Source organism: Podarcis erhardii, assembly GCF_964252035.2.
Source record: "Podarcis erhardii genome assembly, chromosome: 2".
In the NCBI taxonomy this organism is placed as follows: Eukaryota; Metazoa; Chordata; class Lepidosauria; order Squamata; family Lacertidae; genus Podarcis; species Podarcis erhardii.
Genome location: NC_138498.1, coordinates 81,199,745 through 81,220,304, shown reverse-complemented (window position 1 = coordinate 81,220,304; position 20,560 = coordinate 81,199,745). Strand labels below are relative to the sequence as shown.

Below are 20,560 nucleotides of genomic sequence, written 5' to 3'. Positions count from 1 at the left end.
GGCAAAGTTCACAAACCAAAACATCTACTTCCGGGTTTGCAGTGTTCTTAATCCAAGTTGTTCATAAACTAATCTGTTCTTAAACCAGGGTACCACGGTATATAAGTGTGCTTTGAATGTATGGTACAGATTTGGCCTATATCTGAAGCACATCTTAAAATGACGATACATATACTGAGATTGGACTTGGTTCTGCATGTTATGGTGGCAGCCGAAAACCGTGATGAAAGGGAAGATGATGTTTTTATTGTATCAATCTGTATGTCATCTTTTATATGTATATGTTTTAATTCTGCTAAAGCTTAATTGTTTAAGTAATTTTAAAAAAAATGTGTGACAAAATAAGCATGTCTTAAAATGACCTTTAAATGTCACTAATGGCGGGGAATAATCTGATCTTAGTTGGGAGGCAATTCCATAGAAAGGCAGCCATCACTGAGAAGCCCTATCAAAAATAACAGTCATCTAATACTTCAGTGAACTTCCAGGGAAGTATTGCCCATTTGGTTTAGAAGACTGGTTTAGGATCTGACCGATTCACATGGGAAGCTAATTCCGTACATTAATATGGCAGACACATGAAATCCACCCAATTGGAAATGACTTGCTGTTCAATGGACAAATTGAAGCTGCATGTCTTTCTAGTGCCTCATTCTGTTATTCTGAAATGGATAAATAAAGCAACTGGTTAGAGATCTTAAAAAAGAAATAAGAAATGAGGGAATGGTTAATGGCTTCAGAACAAGTTAGGATATTAAGCCAGCTTGGAAACCATAGCTTCATATCCTGGCTTGTTTCAAAGGAATTTACCATAGTTCCATAGCCAATACATGATAAGAAGCTGTAGTTAATGGAGGACTTCCTGGTTTGTTCACCCAATCTCATGAAGAGGCTGTATGCAAGGTCAAATGTCTTGTTTGCATCTTGGCTTCTTAAACTGAAGTGCAATCATCTGAACATGGCCAATAAATTGGATTGTGGTCAGTGGGTGAAGGATCAGGCCTAATGAGTTCAGCTCTGCCTTTTATTCTGAGTGCAAGGATACCAAGATAGGGGCTACTAAAAATCTATCTGCCTTTTATGGGTTCCATGTAGAATATAGATTCTGATGATTATTAAAACGACAGCATTAAATAGGAAATAATGTCTTTTTAATTAGTCACACACTGTTAATTTTTATTGTGCATCTTTTACTGCTACCTTTTACCTTGGGGGACAATGTAATTCTGTTTTGCTTCTTCCATGCGAATTAATTTGAAAGGCATTCTCTTAAAACTGATTAGCATTTTAAACATTTCTTTCTACATTTTCTATTGTTTTAGCCAAAAAAAATATAAAGAGAGAAAAGAATGGGAGAGGCTTTTTGAAAAACGTAAAAACAAGAACAAGAGAACAAATGAAGCAAATAGTAATTCTCCACATTTAAAATTATAATTAGATGATAATCACGTTCTCCTAATTAAAACAACTTTTCTAAATTATGGAAGTGTGTGACTATATAATAAACTTCTGCAAAGTTTGTACGTGTAGCTGGGACACCCCTTTATGTTTAAATCAATGGTAGTTGTTCCAAGGATAAAAGAAAATAAATATACCCTGCCGTTGTGATGCTCAATACAGAAATATTCTTCTGAAAGTCCTGTCAAGCTGACAGAGCCACAAAAAGTAAAAATAGCATGGTACAAACTGCAAATTAAACTAGATAGTGAAAATAGGCATGTTGATTGGTCCTTCCTGAGATGTCCGCCTGTATTTTCCAGCGGAATGGTCAGAACCTATCAGCTCATTTCTCCATGTTTAGGAATGAGAGAAAAACTTTTCAGACATTACAAGCTCTATGTACAGCTGCCTCCTCAGGGAGTATCTAGTTTGAGTGGATTGCATATTCTGTAAGGGTAGCTTTGGCTACTTTTTAGACCCAATTCTTTTGTTTGTGGATCATATTCACCCCCATCCTATGCTCCCTCTCCATTCCCCTTCTCACTCCACACCAGTAAATTAGGAATTTGCAAAGCTTGTGAGAGCTGCAGAGGCTGGATCACATAGTGATCTTTCCATGTGATCTTGTCCCTTTTTACATTTTTATTCAATAGATTTATATACCGCTCTTCATCATAAGATCTGCGGGTGGCTCACAGAATAAAATACAGGATAAAAACAAGTAAATAATTACAGTCAAACTTTGGAGGTTGAACATAATCCATTCTGGAAACATGTTCGGCTTCCAAAATGTTCGACAACCACTTCCGATTGGTTTCAGGAGCTTCCTGAACTCAAGCGGAAGCCGCGTCAGACATTCAGCTTCCAAAACATTCAAAAACTGGACTATTTACTTCTGGGTTTTTGGAGTTCAGGAGCCAAAACATTCCAAAACGGAGGCATTCAGGAGTCAAGGTTTAACTGTAAAACAAAACAGCAAAACAATTATCCTTTCTTCACACAAACATATTTAAAAGGCCACAGAATATTAATCAGCCAAAGGCCTGGTTGAAGAGGAATGTTTTCACCTGGCACCTAAAATAGATAATGAAGGTGCCAGGAGAACTTCCCTGGGGAGAGCATTCCACAAACAGGGAGATGTTGCAGAGAAGGGCCGTTCTTGTGTTGCCACCCTCCGGACCTCACGTGGAGGAGTTATGTACAAAGAAGGGCCTCAGATGATTTATACGGTTTATATTGTGTTTCCTGGAGTAGTGGGAGATGAAGCCAGAGAGGGCTATAAACTTTTGCCTTTGTAACATGCAAACTGGGCCACACCACAGCCTCAGACCCCTCTAGATTGTCAGGAACACAATCAATACTCTGTAGAGATCAAGTATCCATTTTTTTTTTTAAAAAAAAGCAGGCTCTGACCATGTTTGTTTGCCTTTCCCTCAGAACGCCTTGAAAGTCAACAAACCTGAAGTGGGTGCCAATGTGAATGTTGAAGAGGTCAGCCCTGTGGAGAAAGAAGAAATCCCATCACCTGCACCACGGACGCCTCCGCCGCCTCCACCACCGCCGTCGCCACCGTCGCCACCGCCACCAGTTGAAAAAGTCCCTAAGAAAAAGGCCCAAAAAGCAACAAAAACACCCAAGCCACCCAAACTAGCCAAACCACCCAAACCGCCCAAACCCCCTAAGCCACCCAAGCCACCCAAACCCCCCAAGGCACCAAAAGTAAAAGGGGAAGGGAAGAAAAAAGGCAAAAAAGCAAAGGAAGTGCCGCCCCCTGCAATTCCGAACTTGGACCTCCTGGAGGCCCACACAAAAGAGGCCCTGACAAAGATTGAAACACCAAAGAAGGGAAAGGTGAGTAGGGTTGTTCTAGCTGTTGAAAAGGGCGTGGCTTAAGGAAGTGTATTGAATTATACGAAGGGAGGCTACAAGTGGTACACATGCAGGGAGCAGCAGCAGTAGAGTTGCCCTTGAGGTAATGTGGGTCCCTAACAACCACCTCTGATGTCCATGTGTTGAGCATGGAAGTCTGATCCAAGGAAGCTTGTGCTTGTAGTCTTCTGTGGCAGTTGGGACCCTGACTCTGCAAGTTTCCAGCTCCTATAGAGGTCTGTGTCATGGACTTGCCTGGTTCATCCAAGTTGCAAGAAGGGGACTTGAATCATACTCTGATATTCCTGACTTTGTAGCTGATTTGGGTGGTTTTTTGTTTTTACTTTACACGAAAGATGGTTGTATCAATATGGAACCATAACCTTATGAAAGGCTCTTCCAAGGTTTTAACTCCTTAGGTAAGGGAGCTGGTAATTTTGATAGTGTCTGAATATTGGTTAAAAACTGATGTTTGTTGTGAAATCTTCCAAACGTTCCATATGAGTTCTACAGCATTGTTTTGCTGTTGTCAATGACAATATTATCATCCTCATTATTATTATTAGTGTTGTGTAAGTTAGTTCATAACCTGACAAATACTTAAAACAAGAGAAGATGGCATTAACACCTGACAGGGAGCTGCCTTTATACAGAATGTGGTTTAAGAAACCTATAATAAGCAGGCAGATCAGCACATTGTTTTTATTACATTGTTCTTCACATTATATTCATAATAGAGGGAAATGATTTTCTGTTTCCTCTAGGCTTGGCATTTGATGCTTCAACTGTCTTGTCAAAATAAATTAATTCCAGGCAGATCTTAAGTGTTAGTTCTCTAAAAATTCACACTGGCCAAATTGGCGTGTGGTTATTAACAAGAAACAACATTTGTATTGGGATAATCTCCTGATTTGTTTGTTGGTTCTGTTTGCTTATTTGTGTCAGGCTGCCAAGAATACTTTGAGTACCCCTGAGAAAGAACCCGTCGAGAAGCAAAATGAGGTTGAAAAGTTTGAAATCCGAGAACAAAATAAGATCAAAACGGAAGCAAAATGGAAATATAAGGTATGAGTTTCCTTACCTTGTGCTTCTACAAATGTTTCAATGTAATCTTGAAAAGTAAGAAATAGGTTGTGCTGAAAGTTTGCACATTAACGCTTTTGGCACAAAGCAGAAATATTCTATGAAAACTTTCCTTGCTCATTTTTTTGTTGTTGAAGGTTTATGTAAAGGGGCAGGTTCTTCCACATCTTTTATTTAAAAAGGAAACTAAGTAGGGTATTTTTTGTTGGAAATGATGCTAGCCAATCAGGAATGATGCCATAAGGTCATATTTAGATATGTGATCATAGGCCCCTCCATATGTCCTTTTTACAGTGCATTCATTGTTATTTTTGATGTTATCAGAGTGGTTAAACACGATCCCACTTTCAATATTGCTTGTGTCTGCAACAGTTTCAGGGTGGACCTCCTGCTTCATTTCCAATTAGTGCATGCCCATAACTTTCTGCTGAAACCCTGTAACTTTTTATAACACAAATATTCTGAGTTGTGATGCTTTGTTTTGCTTTGTGAGTGTGTGCATCACTTTTCTTGTGCTACAGTGCATGAGTGTCCCTTCTGACAGCAATAACTTGATAGCATTGAATAAGCATCAAAGAACTAATAAAACAGAATAGATATGTCAGCAAAAAGAAACAAAAACCCACAAGTCTGGGGGGCCAATTATAGAGTGAGGTCAAGTCTTCCTCTATCTCAGTTCCTCCATTTCCATCACTTTTTGGAGCTTGTAAATCTCTAAAGAATTGCTTGCAGCAGGCAAATGTATTTTTTTTGGGGGGGGAATCTTTCAATTTAAGCTTAGCTATATAATAACTGAATGGTCCAAGGGCAGATATCACAATGTATTTTTATTAGAGATACTTGGGTACAGTTAGGATACAATGAACTTAAATGCATGTAATTCCATTTCAGACTGTGTCTGATCAGTGATGTAGAAGTTTCAGGTGTAGCAATGTAGAAAATGATTTTTTTTTAACCAATGTAGCTTCAGTAGCACTGAATGTGATGTTAGCATGGTAACTCAGTTCACTGTGGAAGGCCTAAGGTCTAGTTGTCAACCCATTAGCCCTGTACCCTCAGACTTTTCCCTGAATAAAAATATAAGGCAAATGTTACTTTCTTGCCACCCCCTGAAATACCTTCTTACTTAGTCCTGTAGCCTAGCACTAACATCAGTGTTTAACTGTGCATTGGACTGCCACTAAACCAGTTTCTAGGGCTCAAGAGAACTGCTGTTCTTCCTTTCCAAAAAATCATGGTGATTTTGCAGGAGCTAAGATTGATGGCTGCAGCAGCACCATCACTGCTGTGTCACCACTCTGTCTTACCATTTGCAATAGGCACAGCATTTCTTCCAGATGATCCTGCAAACATGTTTTCACATTGTAGCAGATTATATGATTGGGAGGGGTCTTGTGACATTGACCTGTGGGTGCATGTTATGCTCGTATAGGTTTTTCTGGGTCTGCTCAAAGCACTTTATAAGCCCCCCAAATAGAATAAAACAAACCTCTCACGGTTAAAATGAGACTGTTCCTGTCCTTTTCAGAATAGCAAACCTGATTCATTACTGAAAATGGAAGAAGAGCACAAACTGGAGAAGACACCGTTATCAGGAAACAAGGACAATAAATTCATGTTTTCTTTCTCCAACAAGAAACTGCTGGGGTAGGTGCTATTTTGGCAATGAAAACTGACTAATAAAACAGATACGGGCCATAATAAATCTTCCAAGCACTCCAACCTCATCTAAAGATATTTACTTGCAATATGTGCTATTGTCAGTTGGACTTATGCTCAAGCACACGTGCCAGAAGGGCGAAGCCATGTGTACTTCCTGAAGCATAGCTGAAAAAAAACAAAAAATTAGAAGGGGGCGAAATGTTTTCTTTGCTCTTCTTAGTCCAGAGATGAAACCCTGGCATGGACACAGATACAAGACTTGAGCACAGAATGGCTGCCACAATTAATACCACAAGTCTGCTTTTCACAAATGTCTTTACACAAATGCTTGATGGTGCAAGAAAAGCTCCCCCAGGAAATGTTTAGTAATTGTCCCATGCCATCTGGGAAGTGTCCTCATTGCTGATTAATTCACATGACTTTATAGTGTGTGGTGACCCCAGGAAAAGCTTTTGAGAAGCTTGTGGTTGGCGGTCCCCAATCTGTGTGTCACAACATGCAGAATTTGGCTATCAGAACATGCCGGGAAATGATTCTGCTGGTGCATTTGCACTGTTCTGACCTTGCTGCCACCTTGCCCCTGCCCCTCTCCATCCTGGTATTCAGCAGCAACATGGGTAGGCAGAGGTCAGGTGAGAATATAGGGCAGCCTGCTTCATCAGGCCAGTGGCCTAGCTCATCCAGCATCCTGTTTTCACAGTGGCCAACCTGGTGCCTCTGTTCTCTTGCGGTTTCTAGCAACTGGTATTCAGAAGCATACTGCCCTCGACCGTGGAGGCAGTACATAGCCATCAGGGTTAGTAGCCACTGATAGCCTGCCATCTGCTACATGCCCAGGAGTTATCGTGGACGGGCCCTTATTTCTTGATAACCTAGTCCAGAGGTGGCTAACCCGTGGACCTCTAGATGGTGTTGGATTGCAAACCTCATGCTTCCTGAACCAATGGGCATTGGATTTCAGCAACAACTGAGGGCCACAGGCCACCCACTCCTAATTTAGTTCCCTACCTCTATCTTCCAACCGTCTTCACATAATTTTTACCTCTCTTCTGAATGTTCCATCTTTCCACTCCTTCTCCTAGCAATCACCTGCACCTCTGTAGGGAAGCCAGACTTATGTGTTAACCAATCTAACATAAATACAATAAGGAATGTGGGAGCATCCTGGATGCCTGCATTGCCTTGGTATCATCTTTGAGCATAAGCCTGTAGTCCTTATTTAAGCACCCTTCTGGAGTCATAAGTAGACCAGATTCTAGGAAACCTTAACCCTCTGCAACTGCTTTCATCAAAATTATAGGTATTATGAATAACAGTTCAATTTAGCCTCCACAAAGGCTATTATGTCATGTTGTGCCCTGACAACGAAGATAAACGAGTCGTTTTTTTCCTACCTTTGATCTGAACACTTTGAATCAGATCAGGTATTGCCCCTCATCAGGCATCACTTCTACTTTTAAGAAGGAAGCAGTTTTCCATGCTTTTAACTACTGTTCAGTTGGCAGGGTCTGAATTGACCTTGGCTGACAAGTTGACAATAGAGGGACTTGTTTTATAATGGCATCTCTCTTTTACATGTATACGACTCTCTTTTTTTGCATGGATTTCTGCTTTTATTGCTCACAGTAATTGTATAGTCCATTTATTTAAAGCAAAATATGCATGCCTACTTAAATCAGAGCTTTTATGCATGAGTGTATATAGTCAATCAGATTTTTGTTATGAACATAGAATATCTAAAGGCTTTTTCAGGCTTTAAAAGTCAATAGAAATATGTCAGTTTCCAGCAACTGAACAGCTAGGCTTATGATTTTGTAGAAATATCAGTCTATACTAGGAGTTATTATCACATATTAATGTCCATGGTTCAGTACTTCTTTTTATCACTTGGTTTTCCTGTGTCTGCTCAGTGTGATGAAGACAGGTATCTCTTCTGAGGACACAAGTTACCAGCATGTTTCACTGAGCAGGCTTTCTCAAAGTGCATTGGGCAGCTCACCAACATTTCAAGGTGGCTTATTCAGTCGTCCTGAATGGATGAATTGTTTCCTAAGCCTTTGTGTAGAATAACCCCAGTTATACTGCTAATGAATGAGGGAAAAAAATGATCACATATTATTTCTTTGATGGCATGAACTGACATTGAAAAATACATTGCCTGGTTTACGTGTGCACGCATACATGATTCCAACAGTTGACTATGCATGCACTAGGAGCATAATATTTCAGAATTTTTATTTACTGAACCAGATTGAATGGAGGGTCTTTGTATGCATCAATAAATTTATATCTAGTGCAAATGAAAAAGGTGGTGATTGCTGACAGTGTTAAGAATCTGAATATTTGTGACAGGCAAGCAAGTGAATGTAGGAACCCCCACTGCCCCCAAACGCAAAAAAGAAAAGAAAAAAAAAAGGCCAGGGATGTCAGCTGTTACTGTTAACTGTTGTCAATCTGAAGTTTTAGACTTTGGAATATATGTCTTGATGAATGCTGAAATTCATATGTGAATGTGACAGCCCCATTAAAAGAACAGTTTCAGGTTAAGAATGGACCTCTGGAACAAATTAAGTTCGTAACCAGAGGTACCACTGTAATTAGAAGCTAAGTGAGAGGAAAATTAGGGTGCTGTACACAACTAGCATCACATTTTGCTAGGCCTGTTTTGTGAGGTATGTTCTATGACAGGCATCCCCAACCTGTGGCCCTCCAGATGTTTTGGCCTGTAACTCCCATGATCCCTAGCTAACAGGACCAGTGGTCAGGGATGATGGGAATTGTAGTCGAAAACATCTGGAGGGCTGAAGGTTGGGGCTGCCTGTTCTATGAGTTCTGATCATTGGAGGTTTGTGGTATGCGTTGACCTCTTCATATATTATTATTATTATTATTATTATTATTATTATTATTATTATTACTATTACTAGACTAAATGGCATCAGTTTTGAGCTTATGTGCTTGACATTTCCTATACACAGAAAAAGTGATATTTTGATGGTATTTTTGATACATAACATGTCAGAATGTTATCCTTTCCAAATTCATCTCTCTTGTCAAACTAGCTCAAAGGGAGTGAAAACTCAGATGAATCCTGGTATATTTGGATCATTGCAAAATTTCAAAGAAGATAAAGCAAAACCTGTGAAAGATGAATATGAATATGTCTCAGATGATGGAGAGTTGAAAATTGACGAATTTCCAATTAGAAGAAAGAAAAACACCAACAAACGAGATTTGCCCTGTAAGTTTGCTGCTGCTTTTGTGCAAGTGCTTGATTCCCTCCCCCTCTTTCTTTTTCCTTTCTCTTCCTGTGACGAGGCTGCATTTTAATGTTTTAATGTTGTATTTTAATCTTGTTTTTTAAGTTGTATTCATTCAACTTGTTTTTATTATTGGTTGTTAGCTGCCCTGAGCCCAGCCTTGGCTGGGGCGGGCAGGGTATAAATATAATTTATTATTATTATTATTATTATTATTATTATTATTATTAAGCAAATGAATGTGCCATCCCACTGTAGCAAGAGGAGCATGTTGGTCAGAGCCCTGGGGAGGAAAGGGTGTAGCATTGGCTCCCCATTCAGAGCGACGATTGGTTTTCACATACGACTGAGGGCAGAGGAGCCACCTCCTTCACCAACGCGTGTTGGTCAGTAAATCACACCATTCAAAGCTGAAGTTAACTCTTTATTAGCAAAGACATGATCTCCACAGACTTGGCCTCATGAGCACAGCAGCTCATTCCCTGTGGAACCTACTCTATGAAATCAGTTGGTGAGACTAAATAGCCTCACCTCCGCACAGCTGTCTATGCCTCCTCCTCTCCAGGGTTTCCCCCAAGCAATTGGAGGCTCTGTCTCTGTGCAGCCAATCTCTCTTCTGCCCTTTTCATGCCTCTCTTGGTTCTGAGAGAAGCTGGGCAGGGGGAGCTGGTCTTAGGAGTGGGGGGAGACACCAGCCCGACTCATCTCTGCTTCTTGGCCTCCCTCCTCGCCTGCTTCAGCTTCTGTCTCTGATTCTACCACAAACTGTCCCAGCTCACTAAGCCCTGTTGCCTCTTCAGCTTCAGGTGCCTCCTCTTCCAAACTTTCTCCCTCTGACCACTCACTGTTGTCCCACCGCCTTTCCCCGGGCTCTGAGCCTTCTTCCCTTGGGGGTTCCCAGCGGGTACCTCCCACCATTCCTTTGTGTCCAGCCAGTCCATGACAACCAGGTCAGCGGGAGTGTCTTTGCTTGCATAGTCAACAATGCTTTTGTTTTGAAAAATGAGTGTGAGGTTCTCTTTAATCCCTTTCTTTCTTTATATTTTGAGTACTAAAAATGGCATCGATGTGTGCTTTCTGCCACACACAGAAATTAATTAAGACAAAGAACATTATTAGCAAAACTATTTAAAATTTAAAAAAGAAGATCTAATTAAAACCTACCTCTATATATAATACTGTGCTTTTTTTCATTTTGAAAAACTAAATTCTGTCTTTCAATTTCTTCCTAGTTTTATCAGATAAAAAAGAAACTGCACAACCCACACCCGTTAAGAAGCCAAAGGTGGAATCAATATTGTACAAGGTATTCTGGTGTTATACTCTTCCATAATAGGGACTTATGCAGGATAAATAACATTGTAGATGTCCATTAATGACTTGATCTTGTATAGTGACAAGAAACAGCCCTTTGCCAAACCAACACCTGCTATTTGTATAGCAGAACTGAGTGCCTCTCTGTATTTATTACTTGACTATAGGGGTTCTGAGAAATCACCCTTAACCTTTGTATAGGAAGAATCAGCATTGTCTCTCTGGTTCATTTAGCATCCATCCTGGATTAGTTTAGCAGTAGAGCACATTCTTTCAAGCAGAGGTGATGCATTCAGTCTCCAGGTCTGTCTGAAAACCTGGATAGCTATTGCCAGTCAGTGTTCGTGTTCCATTTTTAGCCAGACTATAGTTTGCACTCACTTTGCTCCTCCCTGGTCCTTCTAACCAAGAACAAACCTTGGTTACAAAGAACTTAACCATGAGACTGGCTTTGGATGACACGCTAAACCAAACCTTGGTTTAGCTGCCATATCATGCTGAGCTAAATGGACTAGGGAGAAAGCAGCTGCAGTCTCCTCTCTGGGAGCCCATACATGCATGCATGCTCAGCCATGGTTTGGCTTAGCATTCTGTGCAGATGCAGCCATAGCGGGCAACCCTGAGCTAAATATAGCAATAGTCTGACTTCATAGAAGGTGATTTCTTATGCTCCTAGATTATAAATACAATGATATGCTTGCATTAGACCAGAAAATAAACATTTAATTTAGGGCTTACTACTGACTAGCATAATCCCTGGCATCCCTTTGAAAAAGAAAATCTGTTTTGGCAACTTCTACAGAGTGATGACTCCTCAGATGAAGACTCACTTCATATTGACACAGATGCCAAGCCAGGGCGCAATTCTAAAGTGAAGAAAGAGACTGGAAGCTCAGCAGGCATTCTTGACCTGTTGCAGGCAAGCAAGGAAGTTGGGGGTTTAGAGTACAACTCCAACAGGTAGGCGTAAGCGAGTGTGGATACCTATTTTTAAATAATGCAATGTTAATATTTCATATATATGGATGCACATTGGCCAGAATTTTCTATTACAATAAACCTTTTCTATTTCACTGCGTTCTCCACCCCCACCCCCCGGTCTCAAACCCCAGAGGCAGGCAGCTGCAGAATGCATTTGTAACACAATTATAAAATTTGAAGATTTCCTATTAAAAATGCTGAAAATCCACCCAAGTGATAACAATAAAGAAGGTTGTTTATTTTAAAAGAACTGGCTCAATTAAGAGGGAAATGAGAACAGTTTAATTTATGCAACAAAATGTCTTTTATTCCTCTGCTCATTTCCCTAATTGTTGGTTCTTTGGAAGGAGATACTAGAGAAAACCGCCTTTAGAAGCCGAGGAAAGCAACAACAAATGGTTTTGAAAATTAATTTCTCTAAAGGGCAGCAAAAATGGGCCTCCTATGGGATTGGCTAGGGGTCTTGCTCATGTGCCACCAGCTCTATCTTTCTGTAAGCATTTGAAATAACACCCACCGTAAGTGTAAAAATTAAAGTTTGGTGTTAATAAAAAACTTTTCAGAATAGTTTTTTAAAAAATAAATTTTAAAAATAGGTATGTATGAAACCAGAAAGCAGTAGATCTACATGAACCATGAAAGCATGAGGAAAGGCTATAGAAATAGACCCATAGCATTGTACTCAAGCTGTACTCAGTCTCATTTATTTATTTCCCTAGGACTGTTCATGGTTCCGGATTTGAGCTTGTTACAGGAGCCATTTCTGCATGCAGCCAGTGCTGCTGTTGTAACAAATTAAAATCACAGGGAGACTTGTGGCTCCTTAAAGACTAACAGATTTATTATGGCATAAGCTTCCATGAACTACAGGCCACTTCAGATGCATGAAGTATTATCCTGAGCGTATCCACAAAAGCTATTGTCACAATGAATTTGTTAGTATTTAAGGTGCCACGAAACACTTCCGTTTTTGTTTCAGAAGGCTAACACAGCTACTCCTCTGGAAAGTATTATAATAGGAATAATAGGAAAGGGTGCTATCCAGCATCACAGGAGTGGACTTGTAGAACGCCCCCTTCTTCCCCATCCAAAGCCTACTTACCATGTCAGTGCATACCCCTCCCCCTCAAACACACACATCTAAATTTATTTAATTGGAACTGGTCTTAATCTAAAATGGCCCTCAGTATTTTTGAACCAGTGCATTCAAAGACTTGTGGTTTCGAAAGCAGATTCCACACATCACTAAAGATCATGGGTGAGGTGTTTCACTGTGTGTTGTAGGTAGCTTGCCAGAAATGTGTCCTAGCAATTTTGCTTTTATAGACGCAGCTAGATCCTGGTTATGTGCACCTAATTTCCAGGTTTCCTTTTTTCGACTGAACTTTCCTTTTGTCTTTTTAAAGCAAAAATAAATTGTGTGGGCCTTAGTCTCTATTACTCTCTGATTGTGAAGCTGCTGCTGGATGAATAATGTGTCAGGGCAGAGGGATGCTTTGATCTTCTCTACAGTCTTTGCATTGTTATTTTTATTTGCTGTATTGGATGTCTTTTCAATTAGGTTGAATAAGAACTGCCAGAATCTGCTCCATATCTGAGTAGCCCCTGGGCAAATTTATCTCTAATGAGCACCCATATTTGTTGGTTGAACCCCTCAGGCTAACTTGGTGGGAACAAGCATGAGCACTCTGACCTACATGAGGCAGCAGGAGACTGAATCTTGCCACACTGTTAAAATGGCATGGAATTCTGAAGCTATGCTAGGTCCAGAGCATTCTGGGAAATCAACATGGCAGCCAGAAGTATCTATTCAGCTTTGCCCAGAGTGTCATTTATGGTTGGGAAATGTGATGCAACATTCACTTTTACCCATTTGTGAGGATGCAACGCGGTGTAAAGTTTTCAGACATCTTTGTTAGTAATGCATCCAAGTTACTGGGGAATCTGTACACAATCTTGTTGAATAATTTGGATCAAGGCAGACAGTTTCAAGTAACGGTGCTTATTTGTTAATTTGTTAGTCATAAACAAAATTGTCTCGGCACAATAGTGGAAGCAAGTTAGTGTTCCATCTACATAACCCTTGATTCAGCAAATATTTATTGATAAACAAATGGGCTTTGTCCAGAGGAAAAATGGGATATGCTATATTGTTTTACTGATTGATAACTGGTAACCATTTATAATGTACTGGAATTTACATTATAATTACATTTTCTTAGAAAGAAACCTTTTGTAATTTCAGATTGAATCAGATTTTTAAACGATCTGCCTCTTTAAGAGGTGCAAGTCAGGCAGAAATTCAATAGGTGAGGGCCACAAAGTAGCAAAGAACTAGCCCTGTAACCAAGAGCAGGGATCAGGGGAAATGTCCCAGATGAAGTTGGGTGCAAGCTGCAGTTGGTGGAATTTTCCCTTCTGGGTATCACTCATAGGAACAGGAGTAAAGCATTAATATTTTCAGTGTAATGTTCAATCACAGTTCAAAGCTGCCATTCGGCCAGGGAATGATATAAAGTATTTGGCACCAGCCACACACATGCACTCCATTTAAAGAAGCTCTCATTCATATTTTTTCAAATTATGCTTTCATATTACTAGTATTATTATTTATTATGGTTTTTTAAAATAGCAATAATCACTAAAACTACAGAAAGGGGATGTGACTTTCCAGACTTTAATAATTGCTTCCTGTTTCGTATTTCACTTAGAGCAGATCCAGAATTACTAAGCTGCAAATGTGCCTAATGAAAAACACATTGGGCACAATCCAGTGTCAACATCTCCTGTGCAAACCTGATTGATTTTAAAGGAAGTTGCTCATGAGCAGGGCGACAGAACACTAAGCCGAATGCCAAAAACGACAGGATGCTAAATGGAAGGACGCAAATCTTCTTCTGTGCAAGCTCCATTCGCATGAATGGGGTTTGCTCAGAAGATTGCTACCCGGCCAATTTTACCTTAACCTTTTGCTGCTTTAAAAGCTTGTTAAACAATCAGTCTGTGGCTTGTTTTTCTTCTCCTCTGCCCCCCCCCCCCACTCCGAGCCACTGGTTTTGATCAGATCCCACAATTTATTTGCTATCGCTTGCTTTGCTTTAGGCAGTTCCTCTCTAATTTGCCCATTTGGCAGGCAGCGTTTGATGGTCCATTTCCACTCTATCTCGGGTTCAAGGTTTTAAGAAAGCAAGCAAATGTCTTAAGTGCTCACAGAGTTGATAATTGCTAAAACCAGGTTTGCTCAATTTCTGGATAGAGCTGTGAGCAGGACCAGTTGTGGCATGCTTTGCCGAGCGTATTCTCGTCTTGCTATATCTGGAATAGCAAGTAGTACAAAAGTGACTGAGTTAGCCTCCCAGCACATCAGATGTAACATAAAACAGCAGCTACCCTGCATTTAGTACAGCCAAGAAAAGGCTGGTGGGAATATTAAGCTCTGCCTTTGCTTCCCCCTCCCCTTTAAAACCATTTCCCCGACAATGGAAGGCAGGTCTCCACTGACTCCTCCACTTTCAATGTTTCAAGGCCACCCACCAAAAACTAAAAACAACTGCACAGGACTGACTGGCAAGTGGACACTTATGGCTAGCACTTCAAGCAGGCATCTTGGCTTACAAGAATTGTAAGGAGAATTCCTGCTTGAGACTGCAAGCTAAAACCTTTCCTCTCAGATACAGCAAGCCACATCTACCCACAATTTCTCTCCTATAAGTTTTTTTAGAGGAGGCAGCAGTGACTAGACAAAGCCAGAGCTGCTGTAACCAAAGCTTTCTGGAAAGTACCCAGAGTTTTTCATGTTTGTTGGTATTCTTGATGAATATTTTCAATTCACTTTTGCATGCTGCTTGGGGGTTTTTTGCTGGAGAGAGCGGTATATGAATTCTGTTAGGTAAAATAAATAAATTTGCTGGCGCATCAAAGCATATATTGCTAAAACATCAATTGCTGACATATCACACTGCTTTTTTTGTAGAGCGAGTGAGACAATGACCCGTAATTCCTAATTGTACCACGTGTGAAAAATCTAATAGTGTAAAATAAGTTGTTTTTTGAAATATTTTTTATTAATTTTCAATTATTAAAAAATCCAGTAACAGCCACATTTTATCAATATCAAATTACAATTCCCATCCAAATATAGATCACTTATACACCCAATTATACATTTTGAGTGACTTCCCATGTGCTGGGTTTCAGGGTGCAAAGTTCTTATTTCTTCCTGCTTCTGAAATCTTAGTTAATCCAATTGCATTCAGTCCTGATCTTAGTCCCTTAGCAGCAGCTACAGATTTCCTGACCTCCATTCGTGTTGAGATATTTACTTTAAAAAAAATAAAAAATCCCCACAAGAAGAGTTCTATATTTCATCTCAATTGCACCTTGAATCTTTTGGGTGATTACCAGTGTAGACCGGTAGAAATAAAAAAATGAAAAGTCTATTGATTTCAGTTAGCCTACTTTAAATATGAATTAACCAGGCAACCCCCTTTACATTTAAATATATGAATGTCAAGGTCTCTGTTAGAATGTCCAGGGAAAATGATATTCTCCCCTACCGGCTGTGTCTCCATAATGCAGTTTAAGTCTGTCCATTCTCTTACATAAGGTGATGTCTTGTCTGTACAATGCAAATGGCCACAGTGTGGTCGACAAGTGTACCCCATGACGTTGGAGGGCATGTGACATATGTAATATTGGGCACCCCCTCTTTATTCTGTACTTGCATTTACTCTGAGTTGAAAGCTCTCTTTCTCCCACCCTCCTCCTTTCCCCCCCTCAGTCAGCCACCTGCATCTCCCAGCACACAGGAAGCGATCCAAGGGATGTTGTCGATGGCAAACCTGCCTACAGATTCCTGCCTACAGCCTTCGTGGGGCCCCAACCAAGCAAAGAATAATTCCACGTCCGCCCCAAACGCCAAAAAAACTGGAAGTAGCAACAACAAAAATGCAGGGAAAAGGTTGCCGAAAAAGAGTGCAAAAAACAACATTGACATTGAAGATTATGACGAGGACCAGGATCACTTAGACGCCTGTTTTAAAGATTCTGATTATGGTATGGAATGTCTGCATCACTTTTCTTTCTCTCTAGATGTGAACCCTTTAAATATACACATGCAGTGAAACACACGAAGGTGGCCGGTCCCTTCATGAAAGCAGTAACGCCACCAGTTGTTGTGGCAGCAGATTCTGAGTCAGAGGCCTGAACGATTGCTGGAAGCCAGCCTTGTTTTATCTGCCTCGCAACATCTCCCTTAATTCCATTTGGTAATTTTGTCCGTGTGAGATAGGTATGGGAGTTCTTTTCAAATTTTACAAGGGAGATCTCAGGTCATGAGAGCCAGCGTGGTATAGTGGTTAAGAGCAGTGGACTCGTAATCTGGTGAACCGGGTTTGCTTCCCCGCTCCTCCACATGCAGCTGCTGGGTGTCCTTGGGCCAGTCACACTTTGAAGTCTCTCAGCCCCACTCACCTCACAGAGTGTTTGTTGTGGGGGAGGAAGGGAAAAGGAGATTGTTAGCCACTTTGAGACTCCTTAGGGTAGGGATAAAGTGGGGTATCAAATCCAAACTCTTCTTCTTCTTCCTCTTCATGCTTACTGAAGTGCTATTCAGGCATTCAGCCTGGACACAGAAGGCAAAAGTGTGTTGGAGGATGGGGGCATGTATGAGGGCCCCATTCCTGGTGTCCCTGGACATGCCCCCTTCACCTCCCAATTAAGCCTCCCCTTAGTTGGGAACCCAGAGTGTTTAAGCACATCCATTAAGTGCCAGGTTTCTCCCCCACTATTAACTTCCTCTGCTTCCACTCCATGCTGCTTCATATGCTACTGCAATTTCTTCATGTTTAAAAAGCAGTTCGTGATGCAACATGGGGAGGTGGCTGTTTGAAAAAGGGAGGAAGAAGCCCTAGGCAGACATGCAGAGCTGGGCACCAACTTTTTCAGTGAGCAAGCGAACTCATTAATGGCACTAACATTGCAATTTACCAGCCATTTACACAATCAACATAGCTTTGTTTCCCTCAGTGGGACGGGACTGCACTGCTAGAACATGCTTAGTGAAGTGTCACTCTTAGACTGATAGATAGCCTAATAATTCAGCTTCCAAAAATATTAAGCCATACGTAGGATGTTTTCCACCCCTTTGGAAAGCACATAATTTCCCTCCACTTTCAGCATTTGAGAGGCTAAAAGGAAACAGATTGAAATCCTGTTGTAGCTCAATGAAAGCTAGAATCTCTTCTGAATTGAAGAAGCTGTACTTCTTTGACAAAACATAAGCACAAATTACAATGACGGTACCTGTAGGCATATCAATCTAGTTAAATTACTTTTAAATGATTGCAAAAGTATAATGTATAGACACGATCTAAAGATGTCATTCTGAAAGGAGAAGACTGGTTTGGTGGGGTGGGGAGAGAACCAACATTCTTGCTAATTATATATTTATGCTACCATTTAATAGGCTTGCTTTGTTGTAATATGGTTTGGTTCACTAAGGCTCCATTTGTCCTACATCTGGCCAGCACATTTTCAGTCAGTGGCTAAATTGATGCAATTGCTTTAAAATCATATCTCGCCATAGCAAAAAGAAATGAAATATAAGTCCACATTTGAGATAGGTTTCTCAGTTTAAGTGGGTGTAATGCAAACAATGTAACTGCCATTAGGCTAGAAGAAGCGAGTTCTCTGAAATCAAAAGAGATGGAGGGTGTGCCAATCTCAGATGTTTCCATAGAATAATTGGAGGTAGAGTAGCTGTGTCTCCAATAACCACATGTGTAGCCACTGCTGCTACCACATGGCTGCAGCTTACATTGCATTCAATGTGTGTGAGCAACTGCCTCCACCCTGCCCATTCTTTGGGTACTTTTTAACCAGGCTAGGACTTTATAAACGGCTGCCAGAATCCTTCCTCAGCATACAAGATGCACAGAACAAAGAACTGCTAATGGCTGTAGACGGGTTCCAGATACAGTAAGCCTGCAACTTATACGGGGGTTACGTTCCATGAATCACACCTAAAGCCAAAATTGCACATGAAACACATTGGGGTCAGTGGCAGGTGGGATTGCCAAAGCGTCCCCCCCCCCCTCAGATGCCTGCCCCCTTTTAATTTTTTGTTAAACTGTTTGCCACAAGCACAAGGTAAGTTGTGCTTAAGTTGCAGGCTTACTGCACACAGAATTACTTAAGAACTCTGGAAAACAAATGCTTGGAAAAATTATTGATGTGCACAGTAGATCTGTAGGAATTGCTTAATAATAATAATAATAATAATAATAATAATAATTTGTATACTGCCCTTTATCCGTAGATCTCAGCATGAAGTCTGATGTGGAAGCTAAAAGCCGCCTTCAATATATTCCTAATTCAGAGATACTGACAAAGGAGTCTTGCTCCTGTAACTCAAACACTGGAATAGATAATGATGCAAAGCTAATATTTTTATCCTTCATGTTTAGAACTGAATTATTCCAGGTTTGGTTCACCCACTCAAAGGCTATTGGCTCCTCCAATGTTTATTTTTTATTTTTTTACATATATGGCATGCTTACACTATCGAATAGTGCCATACCAGAATCTCTTTTGGTATTTGTTTTCTCTTTTAGTTTATCCCTCCCTTGAATCAGATGAAGATAATCCAGTATTCAAATCTCGATCAAAGAAAAGGAAAAGTTCTGATGATGCACCATATAGCCCAACAGGTAATATTTAGAATACTTTAAATCAAACATATACAGGAAAAATACTCTAAAATCCTTTAAATTCATCATTTACTGTACATACACAGATTTCTAGGAAGCCCCAAAGTAAGTTATGCCATTCACTCATACCTTTTGCTGACAATAAACCTAAAAATGGTCAGAGTTGCTGCAGTATTTCAAGGATGGTTGTATATGGCTGATCCTGATTGCCACATTCCTGGCAAGGTGCTGCTTAAATATGCTGCCCTTGGGTCACAGCAAACAAAGAAAGGATTCCTCAGCAGCACTGAAATTTTGACTGGATTCCTATAACCAGACATGTAATTTTTGAGGAAATCTTTTGTACAGGTTTCTGGATCTGAGTGAGGTCACCTCAATTCAGCCTTTGTACTTTATGTGTTCAACATAAAGCATGCTTAATTCTGTATTGGGTATGCTAGTATATATATACAACTTCACACTGCTGTGTTTGTAACCTTTGTTTTTTGCTTCTGCATTTAGCAAGGGTTGGCCCATCGGTACCTCGGCAAGACAGACCTGTCCGAGAAGGTACAAGAGTTGCCTCTATTGAAACAGGACTGGCGGCGGCAGCTGCTAAATTATCCCAGCAGGTGAGCTGACCAGAGAGGTTTCAAAAATAAATAAATCCCATGGACATCAGAGTAGACCGATTGGAATTCATGGCCATTAATTTCTATGGGTCAGCACTGAGTAAAACTTAATTGAATACCACACCTAGAAATTCTGCCCTCTCCTTTTCCAACATGCTGTTCTGGGGAAATTCTCCCAGCCCTCCAGAGTGGATTTGAGGGAGTGCATGGAATGAGAAGGGGCAGAAGAAGCCTTGTTGCAGTAGCCAGAGGCTTTGTGCCACAGTGGGTTAGTTGAATCTGGTTCCCAGTTTTTCATCATAGAATCATATAGTTGTAGATTTGGAAGGAACCCCAAATGTTGTGTAGTCCAACCCCCTGCAATGCAGGATTTGCAACTAAAGCATCTGTGACAGATGGCCATCCCATCTCTGTTTAAAAACCTCCAATGAAGGAAAGAGTCCACCACCTTCCAAGGGAGCCCGTTCCACTCTCAAACAGCTCTTGCCATCAGAAAGTTCTTCCTGATATTTAGTCGTTATTTCCTTCCTTGTAATTTGAATCCTTTGGTTTGGGGCCTACCCTCTGGAGCTTGTAGGGCTGTGATGGCTATTTATGGAGTGTGGTGCCTGTAATGTCCCAGTGCTAGCAA

General features: G+C 40.6%; 2 protein-coding genes across 3 annotated transcripts in view; one reads left to right on the top strand and one right to left on the bottom strand.

The window, feature by feature from the left end:
- NINJ1 (ninjurin 1) overlaps positions 1-3,949 on the bottom strand; it is a 436,658-nt gene extending 432,709 nt beyond the window's left edge. The window contains exon 1 of the mRNA XM_081848919.1: positions 3,943-3,949. The gene's annotated coding sequence lies outside the window, so the exon portion shown is untranslated. The remainder of the gene's footprint in view (positions 1-3,942) is intronic.
- PHF2 (PHD finger protein 2) overlaps positions 1-20,560 on the top strand; it is a 115,315-nt gene that overhangs the window by 89,531 nt on the left and 5,224 nt on the right. For both annotated transcript variants that reach the window (XM_081848839.1, XM_081848840.1), the window contains exons 12-20: positions 2,878-3,291; positions 4,255-4,374; positions 5,921-6,039; positions 9,117-9,295; positions 10,547-10,620; positions 11,431-11,588; positions 16,390-16,664; positions 19,223-19,318; positions 19,820-19,929. In XM_081848839.1, the coding sequence (XP_081704965.1) occupies positions 2,878-3,291; positions 4,255-4,374; positions 5,921-6,039; positions 9,117-9,295; positions 10,547-10,620; positions 11,431-11,588; positions 16,390-16,664; positions 19,223-19,318; positions 19,820-19,929 (1,545 nt within the window). The remainder of the gene's footprint in view (positions 1-2,877; positions 3,292-4,254; positions 4,375-5,920; positions 6,040-9,116; positions 9,296-10,546; positions 10,621-11,430; positions 11,589-16,389; positions 16,665-19,222; positions 19,319-19,819; positions 19,930-20,560) is intronic.